The following is a 20996-nucleotide window of genomic DNA, read 5'->3' as shown; positions in this document are numbered from 1 at the left end:
TCCAAGCATAACTGTAGCTAATTTATAATATTAGGTGTGTTGTCATCAGACTACACAGGCCCTATGCTGGATCCAGCCACATGACCGGGCTCGGGGAGTGTTTGACAACCTGAAGGAAGAAGCTCGACACTGCCCAGAGGAAGAATGGCACAGATCGCAAAGTGGGTCAGTAAGACCCCAGTGCCCAAGTCAGCAATATCATATCAACTAGAGATTAGTCAAAACAGAAACTCTGGAAAAACTGGCTACCACTATTGAACGCTCTGAACAGGATCACAATAGAAGGTCCCAGTTAGAGTGGGAAAAAACGTAGAACAAAACTCAAATTCATAAAAAAGACCAGATTTATTGGTCCGAGAGAAGGCAGAGGAACCTCCAAGACTATGGCCCTTAGAGACCCTTCTAACCTGGAACTGAATCCATTCCTGGAGATCACCTTTCAGCCAAATGCTAAACAGGCCAATAAAATAAACGGTAACACCCATGAGGAACGTTCTCCTTAGAACAATCACCTATGAGACCAAAAGGGCAACATCTGCCCAAAAGCAAAGATGAGAAGGCAGGAAGGGGCAGAAAAACCAGACGAACGGAAATAGGGAGCTCAGGGTGGTGATGGGGAGAATGCTGACTCATTGCAGGGATTGTAACCTATGGCACGGAACAATTTTTGTATACGCTCTTGAATAGGAAACTAATTTGCTCTGTAAACCTTTGGTTAAAGCAGATTTAAAAAAACAAAACAGAAATCCTGGAGGGGTGGACATGGTCTGGGACCATAGTCTTGCTCATCAGAGGAGCTGATAAAGGGAATGGAGGTCAGGGTTGGGGGGACATTGGCATGCAAGGGGAAGAGGGAAACCAGAGAGGGAAAGCAACTGGGAAACAACTGCTGCCTGCTCTGCAGCTTCAGGTTTGGCTGGCCTGGTCCCTCCCATGTGCGGTAGGATGTGGGAGACCACAAGAATACAGGCAACGCGACTGCGTCAGACAGCGAACTCTGCGGTCCTCAGCACATCAGGGAGGCCTAAGCAGACATGACATATAAACAGCCATGCTGCTACCGGATGAGGAGTCCATCAAGCACGCCCACGGCAAGCACTTGGAGTCTGGAGGAGGGAGTTCTTTACACCTGCAGTCGGATCAGGAACCAGAAAACCTACAACTAGGTGCTGACATCCAACTGGGTCTTGAGACCACACAGGATGAGAAGAGAAGGTAAAAACACGTATTAAGTCTCATCATGTTCTAGTAGCTGGCGAGACACTTCAATGAACATTTTCTTCCAGGAAGAAGAGCAGCACAAGCAAAAAAAAAAACTCCATTGCCGTGGAGTCAGTTTTGACTCATAGTGGCCCTACAGGACAGAGTAGAACTGCCCCATAGGGTTTCCAAGGCTGTAATCTTTACAAAAGCGCGCTGCCACATATTTCTCTCAAAGAACAGCTGGTGGGTTTGAACTGCTGACTTTTAGGTTAGCAGCAGAGCTCTTAACCACTGCACCACCACTGCACCACCAGGATGTGAAAATATCATAGCGCCCTTTCTTTCACCTTTGGAAGATGCTCACTCGAGCTGCTGGAGGCCCTGGACTGAGTTCCACAGGCTAGGGGAAATGTTTTCTCTATCACTGTTCCCTTGTTAATATGGAAAAAATCTACTAAAGATGAATTGTTTCTTTCTACTTCTAGGAAGTCACCCCAGAGCAATAATCAGAGATCTACACCAAGAACAGGAAACCAAATATCCAACCATTAGAATTAGACTGTTTAAAATACCACGTAGTCACCAAAAAGTATGTTGCAAACAATGAGTTAATGGCATGGAAATAGCTACAACCATATTAAATTAAAAGGGCAAGCTATAAAACAGTATGATCCCAATTTCATGGAAAAAAGGAGAAATATACATTAAAAAAAAAGTCTGAAAGGAAATACATCAAAATATTCAAAGAGCTTCACTCTGTATGGTGGGATTATGGGTAATATCCTTCTTCATCCTTGTTGTCTATTTTCTACAATGAATGTGTTTTGCTTTTTTTAATTAGACAAAAACACAATGCTTTTGTTTTTGTTTTTTTTTAAGCACTTAATTGAAAACAGGCCCACGTGGGGTAGGCTCACCTTCTGTAGGATGGGGGTGGGGCAGGCGTTGTCAAACAGGACTGAGCTGAAGATCCCATACACGCCCTCCTCAAGGTGGTACACGATGGTCTTGGGGGTGAAACCGTTTTCCTCTGCAGGGAGGGGAGGGGTCAGGGGCCACACGGGCAGCAACGTGAGGGGGGTGGTAGTTGGGAGCTAGCATGAAGGTGTACTCAGCAGGCCTGACAGATCTCTGAAGCAAAAGGACAGCCCCTTACTCAACTATAGGGTGGGTCATGTGGGGTGTGCCATGAGGTTCAGCAGCATGTTGGGAACACTAGTGCTTGCAAGTGAGCAAGCCTGCCCAGGACATACTCCCCTACCTGCATGTGAGGCCCTTGATGCAAAGGCAGCCCACCTAATCACAGAGACCCCCAAGAGGTCTGGCCACTTGCTCAGGGGCACACAATGGGGCCAGGGTGAGCCAGAACGAGAAGCCAAGTCTCCTGGGTGGACTAGATAGGTCAATCCCCCAGATCTATAAAGGAGGCCAGAAGAATGCGGTTCCCCGCCACACACACAGGACATTCTACCTGGAACCCACCACTCTCCCCACAGATTCTCTCTGAGGAAGAGCATATTAATCTGTCTCTGTTCTCCTGCCCGAGGGTCCCAGAGCAGAGGCCAAAGCTCCAAGACCAGAGTCCCTGACACCTCTCACTCACAGGGAGTAAAGGAAGGTCTGATAAGGAAGGGCAGGGAAGAGCGCTGATGGAGGCAGGTGGGCACAGAGGCTTCGTCAGCCTGGCCTGAACTTGAATCCCAGCACTGCCCCTCATCAGCTGTGTGACCTTGGGCTAGTGACTCAACCTCTCCATGCCCATGTTCTGACACCTGTCAAGTGGACTTAAATATAGTAATTAACTATTTTCATTACGTTATGAGAAGCAGCAGGGTGAGTAAGACCCTGCACTTTGAAGAGGAAACAGACATAGGGTCAAATTCTGGCTTACGTCTTACTAGCTATTAAGCAAGTCACTCCTACTTTCTTTGGCTCTCAGTTTTCTCATCTGTAAAATGGGAGTTAATAAAATATTCTTTCTAAGGTTGTTTTGATCACAATCTTCACAAAATATGAACATGCCTAGCAAAAGGAATGCTAAGCATCTCTGAGGTACGGGAAATTGATTGTAACTTTCCCTAAAGCAAGGGCCCCTTGTCTAGATTCTGTCACCCTTTGCCACTAGGCCTAAAACCAGACCCTGCTCAGTCAGCCACTGTCCCCAGCCACAGGGGAGAATGGGGCTTTCCTGCCCACCTGGCACCTACCCTCCCTGCTGGGCTGATCTAAAAGAACCTCCTTCTTGGCAATGATGTTGACAGCCAAGGTGAACGCCGAGGTCACGTAGTAGCGCCCTAGCTCGGCAAGGATGTCCACACCACAGCCCTCTGGGAAATACAGGTCCAAGGCCGAGTTGATCACAGAAGCAATCTGGGTAAGAAGAAAGGTGGGGGGACAATTTCATGTTTAAAATGTGAGGTTTATGCTAAAGACTTACAATAGCTCCAACTCTATTTCTTGAAAGATTCTTTGATTTCATGAAGAAAGATTTGGCAGCTGCTGCGGTCCCAGCTGGTAACTACAGACAGCTGGCGAGGGAGGTAGGAAGGAGACAGATCTGGGTTGAGACCCTCATCATGTATAAATAGCCTCCTCTAATGCCCCCAACAATGGGAAGGGGCACTCTTAATATAACAGCTGGTACTCCAACTCCAGAAGTCTTGATGTAGATATTTTACAAATAACCAATTTGTTAAACAACACATTTTGATTATAAAAATTTCAGAAAATACAGAAAAGGAAAAAGAAGATAAAGTCATCCCTCATTCCATCACCCAGAGGAACCTACACATCGTTAACTTTTGGGAGTAGCTCCTTTAATTCTTTTCTATACAAACAAGCCTATTCTTTTATAGTAAACATGGTAGGGCTGCATGATTTTTATAACCTGTTATACTCAACTAACTGCCTGCGAATGACCTTCTCATATAATTATTTTCATCATAAAAAATGTACCATAATCTGACCAATCCCCAATCGTTAGGTAGACCAGGGAAATCCACTAGATTCTGTTATAACCAATGCTGCAGTACTCATCTTTGAGGTTAGCACTGTGTCCACCCCTGATTATGTCCTTGGGGTCATGCCTAGATGTATTTCAAGACAGGAAGCTTTTTCTAAAGGAAGCGACCCCTAGTGGTTGGAGTGGGGAGTGAGACACATCTTTCTTGATTTCATCTCACAAGTGAGGAGACAGATGGACTGGGAGTGGACACAGAGGTGGGCTTTTCCTTCCCTTGCTCTCCCACCAATATCTTATCAGTCCACCTGAGGCAAATAGGGGATACTTAGACCCTCAAAGAGTCTATGACTTATGCAGATATGTCCTGTGAGGCTGGTCATGTGCATGGGCTGGCGTCAGGCAGAGCTAAGCGTCCGGCCAAATTCTGCCGTCGACTCAGGAAATGAGTTAACTTCTATAAGCCTCAGTCTACTATGCTGTTGTAGCATGGGATAACAAGTGAGATAATCCAGATAAAGCACCCAGCCCAGCATGCAGCACACAGGACCACTCACAGCAGGCTCCCTGTAATCACTAAACCCTCAGTGGCCCCTGCCTCCACCCCTTAGAAGGCAGTGCAGACACTCCTGGCCCCAGGGTTACCTCTTCAAATCTCACTTTGGCTCCCTCCACACCAGGGAATCCACCACCAAGGTCCAGGATGTACATTCTGTGGCCCAGCTCAACACCCATTTCAAACACAAGCCGGGCATCTGCGATGGATTGAGCGAAGGCCTGAGGGTCAGGACAGCCACTGCCAATGTGAAAACTGGAGAGGGAGGGAGGGATAACCTTGGCGTACATGCAGGGCACCAGTGCCACCACCCCAACCCCAGCTGGTCAGGCCTTGTCTTTGGCAGGCCTGAAAGGTTAAATGGGTTGCCAATAGCCATGTGGCATGTAAGGGGTGGACAGGAGGCTAGACCCAGAGTCTCATCACTTGGTGCTCCTCCCATCCCGCCATGCCACGCTGCCCTTGGAGCTGCGCCCTCTGGGATGAGGGCTGGAGCCCCAGCGTCAGCCAGAGCTGGATATGCCTCTTAGTCAGCCATGTGACCCTGGCAAGTTACTTAACCTGCCTGTGTTCTAGTCTCCCCATCTATAAAATGGGGATAAGACCCCATACCACACAAGGTTGTGGGATAATGTACATAAAGCATTTAGCACAGTGCCTGGCTAAATAGAGAATACATGAAAGCAATATTGCTGGGTCATTATTATACTTCTTTCCTCTCCCTGCAAGAAAAGAGGCAGAACAAGCACGTGAATGCACAATCTTTGGCTGATAAAAGCCCCAGGAAGCCAGGTCCCTGGGTGGACCTTCTGGGGACTGTGGGGGTTAGGACAGAAGAACACTCCAAACCTTCTTTTAAATGAGAGGGCACTCTCGAAGGGCCTAATTCCAGGCCCAGTGACAGGCCCTTCTTGGAGGCCCTGGGGGAGGTCTCATCCGGAATTGATCAATTCCTGGGAAACAGACAGTGGGCCTGGCATGGCGGGGGGATGGCAGAGATCCCAGAGCTCACCTCACACCCACCACCTCCATGTGGCTCTTCTTGGCATTTTCAAGTAGGTGTCTGCAGGATTTCAGTGACGCTCCAAACTTCATGCTCAGTCGGCTCAGGGAGTGGGAGTCATCGGTAGCGATACACAGAACCATCCTGAGGAGACACGGAGCCCACTTCCACTGGGGCAGCCCCGCCTCCTCCAGCCCAAATACGTCTTCTCAGAGTCCAGTATGTGACCCACATGGCTCAGAACTGCCTCACTCCTCCCCAGGCGCTGCTCCGGTTCCCTGAGTGCTGTCCCATTTATCCCCCAAATGTCCCTGGGCTTCTCCTTCTCTGGGTAGCTCCAATCGCCCTCCACAGCAGCCAGAGATTTAAAACTTTTCATTCAGGAAGAGAACCATTTTTAAACAAAATCTTAAGGAGAACCCCAATACTACATAAAACAGACAAAATGGAAAGTGCTCTGGGTGAACCAGAGGGATCCCGCCCACCTGGCCTCCCCTTCACCAGGAGACCCGCCCTGGAATCCCCACAGAGTCACTAACAGTCTGGAAACCACGGCCTCAGTGAACGGTCCAGCCTTGACCCATTTGCATCAGGTCCCTGGCCAGCATCATTCACTGTCTCCTTCTACCTCTTGCCTGTGGCACATTCCAGCCACACCAAATTTCTGATTATCCACCAAACACCCCATGCCGTTTCTGACCTCCATCCATTTCCTTATGCAGTTCGCTCTATGTATATTTATGCTCCCCTCCCAAATTCTATTCATTCCTCAAGGCCCCCTTCAAATGCCACCTCCTTCGAGAAGCTTCCCTGACACGCCATCCCACCCTCTTAGCCTGTGATTCTGACCTCCATAACACCACGGACTTTGCTCTGCCTGGGCTGCTAACAGTTATTTCTGCCTTTGTTCTAGCCAGGCCCTGGAATCCTGAGTCCAGGCCAGGAGTACCTGCCCCAACCTCCTGTGACTACGACCAGGTCTACTGCAGGGGACACCAGCACTGCCTCCTTCTCCTCAAGCTCAGTCCTCTGCCCTAACTCCACTCCCCAAACCCCCTCCTCCTTCATACACCAGCCCAGCCTCCCCATGCAAGTGGTTCGCAGCTTACCTGGCACCAGGGTGACTCTTTGCCACCTTTGCCAGCTCCATCTCATTGTCAAAGCTCAGCAGCCGGACCCCATGCTTGGCAGCATACTTGATCTGTGCAATTTGCTTACAGGGGTTGGCGTAGATGATCTTACTGGCAGGGACACCAATCTGCTGGACCAACTCCATCTCTGCCTGTGGGGTCCCAAACGTGGTGGTGAGGAGGCACCAGGGCCTGCTGAGCCCACGGAGCCCAAGGAAGCACAGATGAGGTCCATAACAGGTGGGCCTCGCTTTAAGACAATAGATATACAGAAATTAGGACTGATGCTGGTTCACCATTCTTTGACAGATAGGGCTGCCACGGAGAGCAAAGCAGGTTAGATACTGCACAATCCGGGTGGGGGGCATTATTCACATAGAATAAAGGGCATATTTATATATTTATTATAATTTCCTGATAGTAAAGCATCTTTTTTAAAATAATATTTTATTGTTTTTGAAATAATATTTTGTTGTAAAAAAATTACACAGCAAATTAGGTTCCCATTTAACAATGTCTACACATTTTGTTTACTGACATTTGTTACATTTTTCAGTGTGTCAACATTCTCATTATTTCCATTCAGGTTGTTCTGTTTCTAGTACTCTAGCCTCCCTGCCCCCTTGCCTTCTCATCTTTGTTTTAGAGTAAATGTTGACTGTTTGGTCTCATGTAGATGACTTTTTAGAGGAGTGCAGTACTCACAGGTGATATTATTTCAATCTGTTATTTAGCTAAAAGATGACCTCATAGAGTAATTTTGGCTCAAGGTTTAAAGAGTATCTCAGAGCCACAGTCTTCGGGAGTTCTCTAGTCTCAACCGACCCAGTAAGTCTGGACTTTTTAAGAATTTGAGCTCCGTTCCACATTTTGCTCGCCTTCTATCAGGATCCTTCTATTGTGTCCCTGATCAGGATGGTTGGTAGTGATAGCAGGGCACCATCTAGTTCTTCTGGTCTCAGCGGTGAAGCATCTTGTTCTGACAAAATCAGTATACTGATTATAACAGTTATAAAAAAATAACAATAACAATCAGTATACTGATTATAAAATAAATAAGGGATGCATTTTCTAATTCACACAAAGGCACTCTATGGACTCATAGGGGCCCTAACAACGGGATTCTGACATTTTCCTGGCTGATTTAAATGTTTAGAGAATATTACTTGGTGTATTAGAAAGCCCACCAGATCATGATAAAAATTTGGCAATGGATATTGGTTATGGTTGCACATGATTAATGTAATTGATGTCTCTAAATTGTACATTTGAAAAAGCATTAAATTGGCCAATGTTGTATTATAGATATATGTACAATAAAAAATAATAATTAATTAATTAATTTTTAAAAAAGAAAGTCCACCAGACCAAGCATCTTTTTGAAACAGGTTACCTAACCTCCAAAGACCTGCTCTGTATGTGGCACTATGCTGGGGGACCTGTCTCCCTTCAGGGGCTCGTCTTCTTCACATTCCTCTGCCTGACTGCTGTATTAATGATACAGACAATAATAATGACAATGTGATGATGACGATGGTAACGATGTTCGCTGAGCACCTACTACAAGCCAAGCACTGAACTAGACGATTTACATCTGATGTCGGGAAACTTTTTCTGCAAAGGGCCAGAGAGTAAATATTTTAGGCTTGCTGGGCCATACAGTCTCTGTTGCAACTATTCAACTGCCATTGTAGTGTGAAAGCTGACAGAGACAATACGTAAATCAGTGAGCTTGGCTGTGATCCAATAAAACTTCACAAAATCAGGTGACAGGCTGGACTTGCCCCACCATCCATAGTTTGCTGACCATTGCTTTAGCTTACTATTTTATTTGATACTTACAATAACCAAATAGATGGTATTAGTGCCATTCTACAGAGGAGGAAACTCATGCTCAGAGAAGCCACATAGCAAGTAGGTGGTAGAACCAACTTTTAAACTCAGGTTTGACTCTCCATGAATAATGGAAGGAAGTCATGAGGAAAGCAGTTTTAAAACACAGTGGGAGACAGGAGAGCAGCTTTTAGCCATTGTGATTCTGCAATAAGACCCTAGTTTTAATCTAGCAACTTTCAGTGCTAGACATTTATGCACATTATCTCATGTGATGCTTCTAACTACCCTATGATATTATTTATTGGTATATCCTATGATCCTATTTATTATTACTATCCGATGACCCTGTTTGGAGTCCCTGGGTAGTGCAAACAATGCATTTGGTTGCTAAATAAAAGGTTAGAGATTCGAGTCCACCCAGAGGCACCTCACAAGAAAGGCCTGGTGATCTACTTCTGAAAAGTCAGTCATCGAAAACCCAGTGGAGTACAGTTCTCCTCTGACACACATGGGGTCACCATGAGTCAGATCAACTCAACAGCAACTGGTATGAGCTTATTCATTAAGGAGGACAAAACTGAGTTCAGAGATGTCCACCTACCTGTGGTGACACAGCCGGGAAGTGGCAGAATGGGACACAAAGGTCCAACCAACTCCAGATCTGGAATTGCTGCCATGACAACTTGTTTTCCAGAGGCAGGAATGTCTCCCCCACGCCCCCCTGGAGTTTGAATGGATATGAAAATGTTTTGCTCCTGTTTCAACACATATGATGAAAAGAGGAGAATCTGTGATTTTGCTTTGATTATAAATATTTAAATCATAGCTATTGTCATTCATTGAAGGTTTATTTATTGTCAGCCATTGTACTAAATATTTTATGTGCATTCTCATTTAACTCTCATAATAATTTTATGAGGAAGGAAGCAGAGGCTCAGAGAGGTTAAGTGACTTACACAGCATGTAAGTAGCAGAGCTGTAATTCTAACCCAGGACTGTCAGACTTGTGCATCCCTGCTCTTAACCACAGTACCGTAAGGGCGAATACAATCTCGGGGCTGAACAGATATTTATTGAGCATCTAATAAGTCATCAGGCTCTGTGATAGGCTGATGAAAACAAGTAGTGAATAAATCAGACTGGTTTCTGACCCCATGGAGCTTTCAGGCTGGTGGGGAAGACAGGCAGCCACAAGGAAATACTGAGTAATGATAGAATTACAAATGAGAAATAGCCTTGAAGAGTAAGTACAGGATGCTAGAGAACCTGCAACAGGGAGATCTGAGTGTGAGGGGTGAAATCTAAGGATCAGAAATCTAAGCTGAGTCCTGCAGAAGAGAGCTCAGCCAGGCCAAGAGGAAGGAAGGATATTTCCAGTGGAGGAAATAGCCTGTGCAGAGGTTTCGAGGCAAGAAGATGATGGATCTGATCAAGGAGCTGAGAGAAGGCTGCAGTGCCTGGGCAGGGTGAGCACAGAGGGGTGCAGATGAGGTCAAAGGGAAGCAGCAGAGCCAACAGGGAAACAACCGAGAAGGCTGCATAGAGATTTCGTTATTCTACCCTGAGAGTGATGGGAAACAGTTTGAAGGGTTTCAAGAAGGGAAATGACTTGATCAGATTTGCATTTTAAAATATTGCTCTGGCTACCATACGAAAATGGGCTGAGGGAAGGCAACGCGCAAGGGGTTCTGGGGAGATCCATCAAGCCACTCCAGCGGCTGTCCAATGGCCCGGGGAGAGACGCGAGCCTGCTCTAGAAATGCATTTGGGAGGCAGGGTTGTCAAGCTTGGTGACCGCCTGCGCGTGGGGGCGGGGATGGGGGCATAAGAGGGGCTGCAGCAGCCAGCAAACTGAGGTTCATTCACTGAGGGAAAGGGGAAGATCATGAGGGCATTTGAGCACAATGGGTTTCAGACACCCTGTGGTGTCAAGTCAGCAGCTGGACACACAGGTCTAGGCTAGAGGTCAAAACATGGGCAGCATATTGATGGCATTTAAAGCCATGGGAGGAGATAAAATCCCCTAAGAAGAGGGAGAGTTTACAAGGGAAGGGGGCCTGAGACTGAATCCAGCAGAGCAGTACCATTTAGAGGGCAGTATACGACAGGGACGACCACTGTCTGTCAGTTTGTCATACTGCAGTGGCTTGCATGTTGCTATGATGCTGGAAGCTACGCCACCAGTATTTCAAGTACTAGCAGCGTCACCCATGGTGGACAGGTTTCAGCAGAGCTTCCAGACAAAGAAAGACAGATAGAGAGGCCTGGCAACCTACCTCCAAAAATTAGCCAATGCAAATCCTATGAATCATAAGAACATTGTCTGATATTGTGCTATAAGATGAGCCCCATAAGTCGGAAGGCACTCAAAATGCACAGTGCCTATACCAATGGACTCAAGTCTACCAACAATCATAAAGATGGCACCAGAAGAGTCAACATTTTGTTACGGGTCACTGTAAGTCGGAGCCAACTTGACAGCAACTAACAACAACAGGAGACATGGGAGAGCCGACTCCTAGGACCTGAGGAGAGGTGAGGAGAGAGACATCTCCAGAAAAGGGACAGTCGTACACAGAGTATGATGCCATTTTTTTAAAAGCAAACCCTGTCAGCTTGTGTCTGGGCAGAAGGAAGCATCTCAACTGTCAGAGGTGCCTAGTGAAGGTGGCGGCAGGCACAGAGCAGTGTTCACTTTTCATCTTGTATACTTTTGAATTCTCTAAAACCAGTTCATATGTTATTCTTGAGTTTCTTCTTTAAAAATCTGTGTTGAATATTGTTGAAAGGTCAGATAACAAGAGGACCAAGGAGCGTCACCTGAGCTAAATACATCAACAGGAACAGGTCACCAAAACCCGCTGAGTTTAAAGCTATTGAAGAAAGGTATACACCGTATGAACACCTTTTATATTTTATTATAAAATTACAGAATATTTTATATTTTTTCTGTGGGTCATATGTATAAGTACTTTTAAAATACGATATACCCACCAAATTTATAACAGTGATTATCTCTGGTGACATAAAGCTGATGTCCTACCCTTTATTTTTGACAAATGTATCAATTTATTTGAATCATTCAAAATTAATGTTTAAAATAAGGTACTCACAAAAAATAATAATAAAATAAATAAGATGCTCAGTGGGTTTAGAATCCCGGAGATTGCTGGGGATCTTGGGTAAGAGGCAGTGGCTTAGAACAGTGAGAATGGAGGTCAGGAGGCAGTGGCTTAGGGGGTGGGTGCTGAGGAAAGACACAGTAAGTATAGACAACTCTGTTGAGTCTGGCCATGAAGAGAGGGCAAGGGATTGGGCCGGAGGGGGATGTGGTTCCAGGGTGGAGTTTTAAATAAAATGGGAGGATGCTGAAGAAGACCGAGAGACAGGGCAAGAGTAGATGGTGCCTGGCTACCACCAATGACCGCCCTGACAGGGAACACAACAGAGTCCCAGGCACAGCAGGAAAAAAAATGTATAACACATTTCAAATTCACGTAAAAAGACCAGACTTAATGGTCTGACAGAGACTGGAGGAACCCCTGAAACTACTGCCCCCATACGCTCTGTTAACCCAGAACTGAAACCATTCCCAAAGCCCAGTTTTCAGACAAAGAATAAACAGGCCTATAAAACAAAAAATAGTATAAGTGAGGAATGTGCTTCTTAGTTCAGTCAAACACCCGAGACCAAATGGGCAGCTCCCGTCCAAAAGCAGGATGAGATGGCAGGAAGGGACAGGAATCAGATGAATGGACACAGGGAACCCAGGGTGAAAAGAGGGAGTGTGCTGTCATATTGGGGGACTGTAACCAATGTCACAAAACAATGTGTATAAATTTTTGAATGAGAAATTAACTTGAGCCATAAACTTACACCTAAAGTACAATTAAAAAAAAAAAAAAAAAACTACCAAGAGAAAGGGCAAGAGGCGGGAGCAGGAGAGATGGCGCAAGGTCCTTGAGAAGATGGGCAGGTGCACCCAGCGCTCCTGTGTAAGGCGTGGCTCAGTAGCCTGTCCAATCATGCCTGGGCTTCCGTCAGCTAAGGCAAGGCGTTGTTAAGGGTGCCGCGCGATATGGCCAACCAGAAGAGGGCAGCCTCGGCCTTCCTAGAAAAGTTATGCATCCAGGAGCCATTTCTCATAAATGCATCAAAGGGTCTGAGAGAAACGGTCGCCAAGAAAGGGACTGGCTTTTCCTCACCCTTGCAGTTGGCCGAGGGCACCCACCACTGGGAATCCAAGGCTCACCTCAGCCATCCGCTGCTGGAAAAGAAAGCTGGGATGGAGTCCAGACCACATTCCCATACTCACACTACCACTTCCCAGTACCTGACCCCGGGCAAGTTGCTCAACCTCTGTGCCTCAACTCACTTCCTTATATACTAAATGCTTCCTCACAGGGTTGTCAGAATCCTGGCAATAATGGCCCCACAGAGCTGTTACGAGAATAAAGTGAGATCATGTACAGAAAACACTTGGCAAAGCGCCTAGCACCACAGAAGCACTCACCAAGCTGGTAGCTGCTTTAAATGTCCCCAGTTTTCAAGGTCTTTTTAAGCTTCACAGCCAACAATCTGATCTTTGGAGGCCAGGCCCTGAGGCTAGAGGGCCAAGCACCTCACCACTAGGTTTCCAGAAGCTGAGGACACTCGTCAGTGGGATTTGGTCCTGCTCTTCAAACCCTGGTGGTGTAGTAGTTAAGAGCTACAGCTATGGCTGCTAACCAAAAGGTCGGCAGTTTGAATCTATGAGGCGCTCCCTGGAAACCTTATGGGGCAGTTCTACTCTGTCCTATAGGGTCGCTACGAGTCGGAATCGACTAGACAGCAATGGTTTTTTTTTTTTTTTTCCTTCATTTCTGGACTAAGGTGTCGGAAAAGGCTCCCCTTTCTCCTGACCCGGAGCAGAGACCCAGTACACTGCATGCAGCAGCAAGAAGGCAAGTCCTGCCTGTTACCAGCAAGCTGTATGCAAATGGGCCCCCGGGTTTCCTCAACCGTAAAACAGAAATAACTCTCCCTATGGAGTCCTGGTGGTGCAGTGGTTAAGAGCTTCACTGCTAACCGAAAGGTCAGCAGTTTGAATCCACCAGCCGCTCCTTGGCAACCCTACAGTGTAGGTCTACTCAGTCCTATGGGGTCACTATGTGCTGGAGTTGACTGGACGGCAATGGGTGTGGTTATGATTTTAGGCACCTCACAAGGAGTCCCTGGGTGGCGCAAACGGTCAGGTTAAACACTCAATTACTAACAGGAAAGTTGGTGGTTTGAACCCACCCAGAGGTCTGGCAATCCGCTTCCAAAAGGATACAGCCTTGAAAATCCTATGGAGTGCAGTTCTAGTCTGCAGTACATGGGGTGGCCATGAGTTAGAATCAATTTGACAGCGCTTGAATTTTTGTTTTGGTTATGCACCTTGCAGGGCTTTATGTAAGACATACACCAAATGAGGCGTGCAAAGTAAGGGCTTATGCAAAGAGGCTTTGCAGGTGACAAGAAGGAGAGACTCATCTAGTACTAAGAGCACTGACAAAGAGCTAGCTAACCTGCTCATTCAGCCCATCCCATCCTAGGACACACCTCTCTCCCACCCGGAATACCCTTCAGCCCTGCCATCCTGCCCATGCTAGCTCTCCTCCTTTCTCCTCCAGGAAGCCTTTCTAGCTCTCCTCACAACATTCAGCCATATTGCTCACCAGGATTTAAAAGGGTACCCCTCTCAGAACCACCATTGCTAACCATTAAGGAAATAACAGTAATGACAATATCATAAATCAATGCACACAGCTATGTGTCCGTCTCAGGGCCTTTGCACTTGCTGTTGCCCCGCCTAGAACACTCTCCCCCTAGTTAACCACGTAGCTTGATCCCCTGCTTCCTTCACTTCTATATGCAAATTTCAGAGAAGCCTTCCATGGTCAAACTATTTTAAATTGCAGTCCTCCCTTCCAACATTTCCTCCTGTCCCTCCAAGGCATTTACCATCTAAAATACATATTTTAAATCCATCTAAAAAATACATTTTAATTCTTTAACTTGTTTATTTTCTAGAAAGCAAGTTCTATGAGGAAAGGGCTTTTGTTTTGTTTTGTTTTGGTCACTGCTAAATCTCTACCTAGAAGAGTGCTTGGCCCCATAGTAGGTGCTCAATAAATATTTGCTGAATGCATAAGTGAGATATGGTCAGTACTGTACTCTCAGGAAAAATATACAGCTTTAAAGGCTTTTATCATTAAGTAAGAATAGAACAAAAATAGATGCACCAGGCATTCCACCCAAGGACAACCGAGTCCTACTGCACCCTGTACTGCCAGCCCTACCTAGCAGTCACTAGCACATGGTAGGAGTTCAATAAATATTTGGGGAATGAATAATAAATGACAGTATATATGCAAAGTAGAGAGTAGGAGGGAATTAAGACACCAACAGAAATCAAATTAGAAGACAGTAGAATACACACACACACACACACACACACACATACAAAAACCTATTCCCGTCGAGTTGATTCTGACTAATAGTGACCCTATAGGACAGAGTAGAACTGCCCCATACGGTTTCCAAGGAGTGCCTGGTGGATTTGAACTGTCGACCTTTTGGTCAGCAGCCATAGCTCTTAACCACTATACCACCAGGGTTTACACATACACACACACACACAAGGAAACCTAAAAGGATTAATTAAGAGAATGCAGTCACATATTATTAAGATTACAGAAGAAAAAATAAAATAAAACCAATGATATGAAGGTTTTTTGTTTTTTAATTAGAAGAATACCATGCATAGATCTATGCCAAGAAGTTTGAAAATCTCCATTAAAAATGTGGCCCATTCACTCAGGGACACACGAGGTTCCAAAGTAGAACTTCAAGGATGACAAAATCCACGCTCAGAGCTCCTCATTTCTCCCTCCCTCCTTCCCCTCAGAGGGTAGGGGCCAGCTGCAGGTCACTCCTGCTTCCCCAGGGCCCACCCGCACCAGCCCAGCCATGTGCATGCTCAGTAGGCAGCCAGTCTCAGCACACCGATGGGAGGCAGGGGGCTCACCTTGTTGGCACAGCTGAAGCCCAGCCCCAGCTCAGCCAGGGCCTTCAGCACACCTGGGCTACTGTTGCACTTGACAGCGTAAAAGGGCCGGACTCGTGGCAGGCACTTGAGAAAGCCAAAATGCTTCCTCACTATGGCACCCAGATCAGCCACGAAGAAAGCAGCAACCTCGCCCTGTGCAACAAGATGGGTGGGTGTGAGACTCCACCCAGCTCCCTCCCTGTCCATGCCATCCGCAGTCCCCAAGCACTCAACCCAAGCTCAGCTCTGGCCACAATGCTACCCTGCTCTAAAACTTTCTGGGGCTCCCCACGCCTACAGGGTAGAAGATAAACTCAGCCTGGCATTGGAGACCCCCATGGTCCAGCCCCAGTCCCTCCCCTGATGCAGCTCAAGCTCCAGCTGCAGGCTGGATCATTTTCCCACCTGCAAGCCTTTGTTCCTGCTAGGCCCTCCATTTAGGATGCCCTTCTCCCACTTCTGTCTGGCAAAATCCTAATCTATCTTCAGGTTTCAGCTCAAATGCTACCTTTCCCAAACCGCTAAGGCAGCTCTGCCCTGGATGCTGCCAGCGCACTTTGCATGTGCTTCCAAAGTACCACAGCTGTGTATACATCTGACTTCTCCAGAAAAGGGCAAATTCCTTGAAGGCAGAAGCCACATCTATGGCCTACAACCACTGCCTTTCACGTAGTAAGTGCGCAGTGAGGCCCGGAAGTAGTCCCACTGCCAGCACAATCCAACCCTATGGACAACTGCTCATCACAGATTTGCGAGAGCTGAGCATGTATGAGGCTGAGGGTAAGACAGTACTTAAACCCTCCCTGGGACTCAGTTTCCCTTTTATGCAACACTTTTTTTTACTGATGCCCACTGGTGTCAGACACTATTCTAAGGGACAGAGATGACCAGATGGGGCTCTAGCACAGAAGGGGCTTGTGTCTGGAAGAGCAATTAAAAGTCCATTCAACAAACGTTAGTTGGGAGTTGCTACAGAGTGCAGTGAGGGTGCCATAGAGAAAGAAAATGCTAACTCCACCTGAGGCCATCAGGAAAAGGCAACACTGATGAGAAGTAATGACCAGAAATAGGTAAGGGAGAGGGGCTGGGAGAAGGGAGGCCCAGGCAGAGGACACAGCCTGGGTCAAGGCGTGGTATCACTGGGACGTATGAGTTGAGTAGCTCAGCTCTGATGGAGCACAACGTACACTGTGGGAAAAGCCGGAAATGGGGCTACAAAGGCAGGCAGGCCTCCCTGTGCCATGCAAAGAATTTCTTATTTGATTCTGTAGGCAGTGGGGAACCGCTAAAGAATTCTAGTTTTGAGGAGGGCTGTGATGTAGTTGGAGGAGGTGAGATGAGGCAGGGAGGAGGTTAGAAGGGTGGTTTGGGGGCCTTTACAGGGAGGAGGACTAAACTCTGCAGTGAGGTTCCAGAAGAGCACAAGGGAGAGTTATTTAAGGAGGCAGAATTCACAGAGCTTGGTGATGCCCAGATGTGGAAGGTGGGGGTCGGGGGGAGGACTCCCAGGTTTGTGGCCTAACACAAAAAGGAGGTACAGGTTTGGAGACGAGGACCAGGAATTGGGAAAAAATGAGTCCCTCTCTTGCCAACAGAAAGGGCTGAATACCAAGTAAGTGAAAGAAAAAGATGAGGGTCCTGGGGGCCCTTCCAGAGGAGGCAGCTGAGCCTGCACAGGGAACAAGCCATCCACTCTCACCCCTAGCCCCTCACCGTGGTGGCCTGTGAGGCCCCCAGAGTGAGCTCCTCCAGCAGGTCTCGGGTGCTGAAGCCCTCCTCCACCATCACAAAGTCTGATTCACTCAGGTAGCCAGCCATGCCGAGGAGGAGCAGGAGCCCACGGGCTGGATGGAGCCGCCTCTTCTGCTGCTGCTGCCGCCTTAGAAAGTATGCAACACACTATGGGGGGAGAGGGAGAGGGCCGATGTGGGGGCCGCCCTCCGCTGCTCCCTCCCTCACCTCCTCAGGCCAGGACACCCAGTCTCACCACATCCCGCTCCCAGAACAAGCCTGGGGAACTTAGTTTTACTGGGAAGGCTGGGGATGGGGATGAATCCTGGATTCTAGACAGGGGCAAGGCATCGTATGCCTTGAAGTCACAGCCTCTCCGAGCCTCAGTTGTCCCATCTGCAAAATGGAGGGATTGTTTTGGAGATGCTCACCGGCTCTGAAATTCCAGGAACGAGGGAAAGAATGAGAGAGAGGGAGCTGGACAGCTGAGAAGCTTAGGTAGGGAAGGTTCCAGGGCCCTCAGTCAGCACCACGCCCACCTAGAGAGACTGCGTATAGCCACGCAAAGCAGGAGTTTAGGTTCGACTCCACTCTCTGCTGCATGGCTTTGGGTCCGCTTGGTCCCCTCTCGTAGCCTCAGTTTTCTCGTTTGTCGATGGGGGCCTGGCTAGTCCTCCTGTGCTAGGATTCTAAGCGCACATGGGGACGCCACAAGGTGGTGGGGGCTGCGGGCTCGCAGCAAGAACAGGTTGAGGCTCTGTCCGAGCGACCCCTCCTGAATGCGGAGCCAAGGTCCCACTCCCCCAGCCCCATCCCCTTACCAAGCCCCGTCCTCCTTCGCGGGGGTCAGAGCCAGGTGTGCTGCTAGGGGGGGTCGCCGGTGACCTCGAAACTTGTGCAACACCCCGAGGAGGAGTGGCAGTTGCGGAGCCGAGGCCCCTGCTGAGGAAGGCAAGAGGGGCGGGGGGCGGGAAGGGGAGCAGGTCAGCACTGGAGCTAAGGGCGCCCCGTCCCCAAGGCTCCCAAAGCCACCTCCTCCCCCGCACTCGCCTTAAAACGCATTTACACGGCTTCGGCCCATAGGTCTCCCCAGCGAGTGAACCGGATCCTCGGCGTCTCCGCTCTCTCGCTCCCCCCGGCTCGGGCCCCGCGGCCTGCGCCCCGCCCGCCCAGCAGCCACCGACCCCACACCCAGCCTTCCGTCCGCTGCCAGCTATATAAGCCCCGCCCAGGCCCCGCCCCTGGGACCTAGGCCCCGCCTCTGCGCTGCCGCCTCTCCGTAGCCCTGGTAACCGCGTGCCGCCATCCTATTGGTCGATTCTGACATAAAGCCTTCAGCTCTGCCTGACTGCTCCGCAAACCTGCGGCTGAGTCCTCGCCGCCGATGGTTCTCTGTGACTGGCCCACGTGAGGAAATCCGAACTGCAGGGCTTGACTCTGAACCCCAAGCGCCCGCATGGGTAGGACCCTTAGATCCTGGATCTTGGATCTTAGAAAGAGATCAGAAACCGGAAGGTTTCCTATTTGCTCCCGAGAAGCCTTTTATTCTGTGCCTACCACAACTCAGTGGTGCCTCTCTCCTCTTCTCTGCCCAGGGAACTGCTACTCATCCCTCAAAGCCCAAGGTCAAATGTCATCTCCTTGTATTACTTTTATAATAAAATCCGTTTTTTAAAAAAATTGCCTCCAAGCACCTTCTCTGACTCCTCCAGGCGAAAACCCAGCTAAAATGTCTTCAGAGAGCCTTCTTGTGACTTTCCCAGCTCGGGCTCCATTCTTTATCCTACCTTCTGAATCTGGCAAGCTCCTAGTCACTTCTAAGGTGAAATGTATCATCTCCAAGAAGCTTTCTCTGATTTCCTCAACTCAAAGCATTTATTTTCTTTTATACCTGACAAACTGCTTATCCATCAAAGTCCAGTATAAATGTCACCTCCTCTGCTGAGCTTTTCCATGGCTTTCCTAACCCCAGGGAACAATAGAACTCACAGCACTTATTTCTAGTGGACTCCTCATTCATTTGGCTCTTGTTGCCTATAGGATGAGAGATTGTTGCTTTGCACTTCTTGTTTGGTTATACTTCCCAGCTAGCTTGTGAGCTCCTGAGGGCAGGAACTTAGTGTGTGGCACCTCAGAGGGCCCAGAACATGGCATAAACATGGTGCTCAAGAAGATTCAATAGCTGGGTTACTCAAAAGCTGATTCTGAAGTTCACCTGGAACGGTAAAAGAATAGCCAAGACAGTATAGAAAAAAGAAGAAGAAAGACTTCCGCTACCAGATATCAAAATATTTTATAAAGCTTTAGTATTTAAAACACTGTAGTTGATGCAGGAAGAGACAGGGGTAGAACAGAACAGAGTCTAGAACAGTTTTATGCATACTGGAGAAATTGGCATACAATGAAGGCAGCATCTCAAATCAGTGGGACCAAAAGGTCTTTTGAGGTGACATATGTGTTCAAGTCTCTGTCAGGCTGTAGGCTTCTTGAAAGCCGGAGGCACTTCTTATCCAGACTCAGTAGTTCTCTAGGGCACCTCACACAGACTAGTCAGGAAATGCTGAGTACACAGGTGGTGCAAGGCAGTGAATATGGAGTCTGGAGAGCTGTTTTCTCTTCCGCACAGAGGCTGGCCACATGACTACTGGGTAACTTTGGCTGGGTCACCCTGCCTGGACCTGGATCATTTTTACCTGGTTTGATTTCTTCCTGTGTGCTGAAAGGGTTCAGATTGAATAATTCTCTGGGCCTTTCTGCCTGGAATCTTCTTGCTTTATATGCATAAGAACTGTCTTCTGTAGGCAGTCAGATTCATAGAAGGGGTCATTTGTAGATCCAGGCTTTGAGGCATTGGTAGTCATTTGCACCATAGTATCAGTTAGTGAGGAATCATGGTGGCTCAGTAGTTAAGTGCTTGGCTGCTAATTGAAAGGTTGGCCGTTTGAACCCAGCAGTGACTCCAAGCGAGACAGGTGTGGTAGTCTGCTCCTGTAGAGATTACAGCCTTGGAAACCCCATGGGCAGTTCCACTCTGTTCTGTAGGGCTGCTATGAGTCAGAATCAACTCAGCAGCAGTGGGTTTGGTTTTATAAATTAGTGATTTAGGTCCTCCTGACAGCAAGCATGTCCTGACTGGGAGGGGGTAGACCAGGATGGCCATGGCAGAAACCTTGAGGGAAGCCCTCAAGAAAAGAAGATGAGAGTAAGGGGAGGAGAGGGGACTCAGACTCTGGTTCTACTTTTTTTTTTTTAATCATGTTTTGAGCCAATTGTATTTGAATGCCCTGGTCTAGGTCTGCCCCACTCACTTTCTCATCACCTAGGCACTTTTTATTCTGTAGGTACTAGTTGCTTACTGAATGAATCAATGAAGGAAAGAAGGAATGAACCAGAATCCAGCCTGTCAATTTGTAATCAGTCAAGGGCAAGTAATCTGACCAGGGGAAAAAAAAAACTGCATACTGGGCTGGATACAGATAGGCTGGAGCTTTGTCTTTTTTCCCTAC

The 20996-nt window shown here is 47.8% G+C and overlaps 1 protein-coding gene across 4 annotated transcripts in view; it reads right to left on the bottom strand.

The window, feature by feature from the left end:
• The window catches only part of AZIN2 (antizyme inhibitor 2), a 37420-nt gene extending 18766 nt beyond the window's left edge, over nt 1–18654 (bottom strand). The window contains exons 1-9 of one of the 4 annotated variants that reach the window (XM_064281665.1): nt 18541–18654; nt 18312–18432; nt 17473–17926; nt 15739–15912; nt 6831–7003; nt 5731–5865; nt 4808–4973; nt 3411–3573; nt 2121–2233 (exon numbers count right to left, since the gene is read on the bottom strand). In XM_064281665.1, the coding sequence (XP_064137735.1) occupies nt 2121–2233; nt 3411–3573; nt 4808–4973; nt 5731–5865; nt 6831–7003; nt 15739–15912; nt 17473–17577 (1029 nt within the window). In that variant the 5' untranslated portion in view covers nt 17578–17926; nt 18312–18432; nt 18541–18654. The other 3 variants (XM_064281664.1, XM_064281666.1, XM_064281663.1) reach the window with 3 other exon arrangements.
• Between the last annotated feature and the right edge of the window lie 2342 nt (nt 18655–20996).

Source organism: Loxodonta africana, chromosome 3, assembly GCF_030014295.1.
Source record: "Loxodonta africana isolate mLoxAfr1 chromosome 3, mLoxAfr1.hap2, whole genome shotgun sequence".
In the NCBI taxonomy this organism is placed as follows: Eukaryota; Metazoa; Chordata; class Mammalia; order Proboscidea; family Elephantidae; genus Loxodonta; species Loxodonta africana.
The sequence above is the reverse complement of the archived record's forward strand: the minus strand, read 5'-3'. Positions and strand labels throughout refer to the sequence as shown.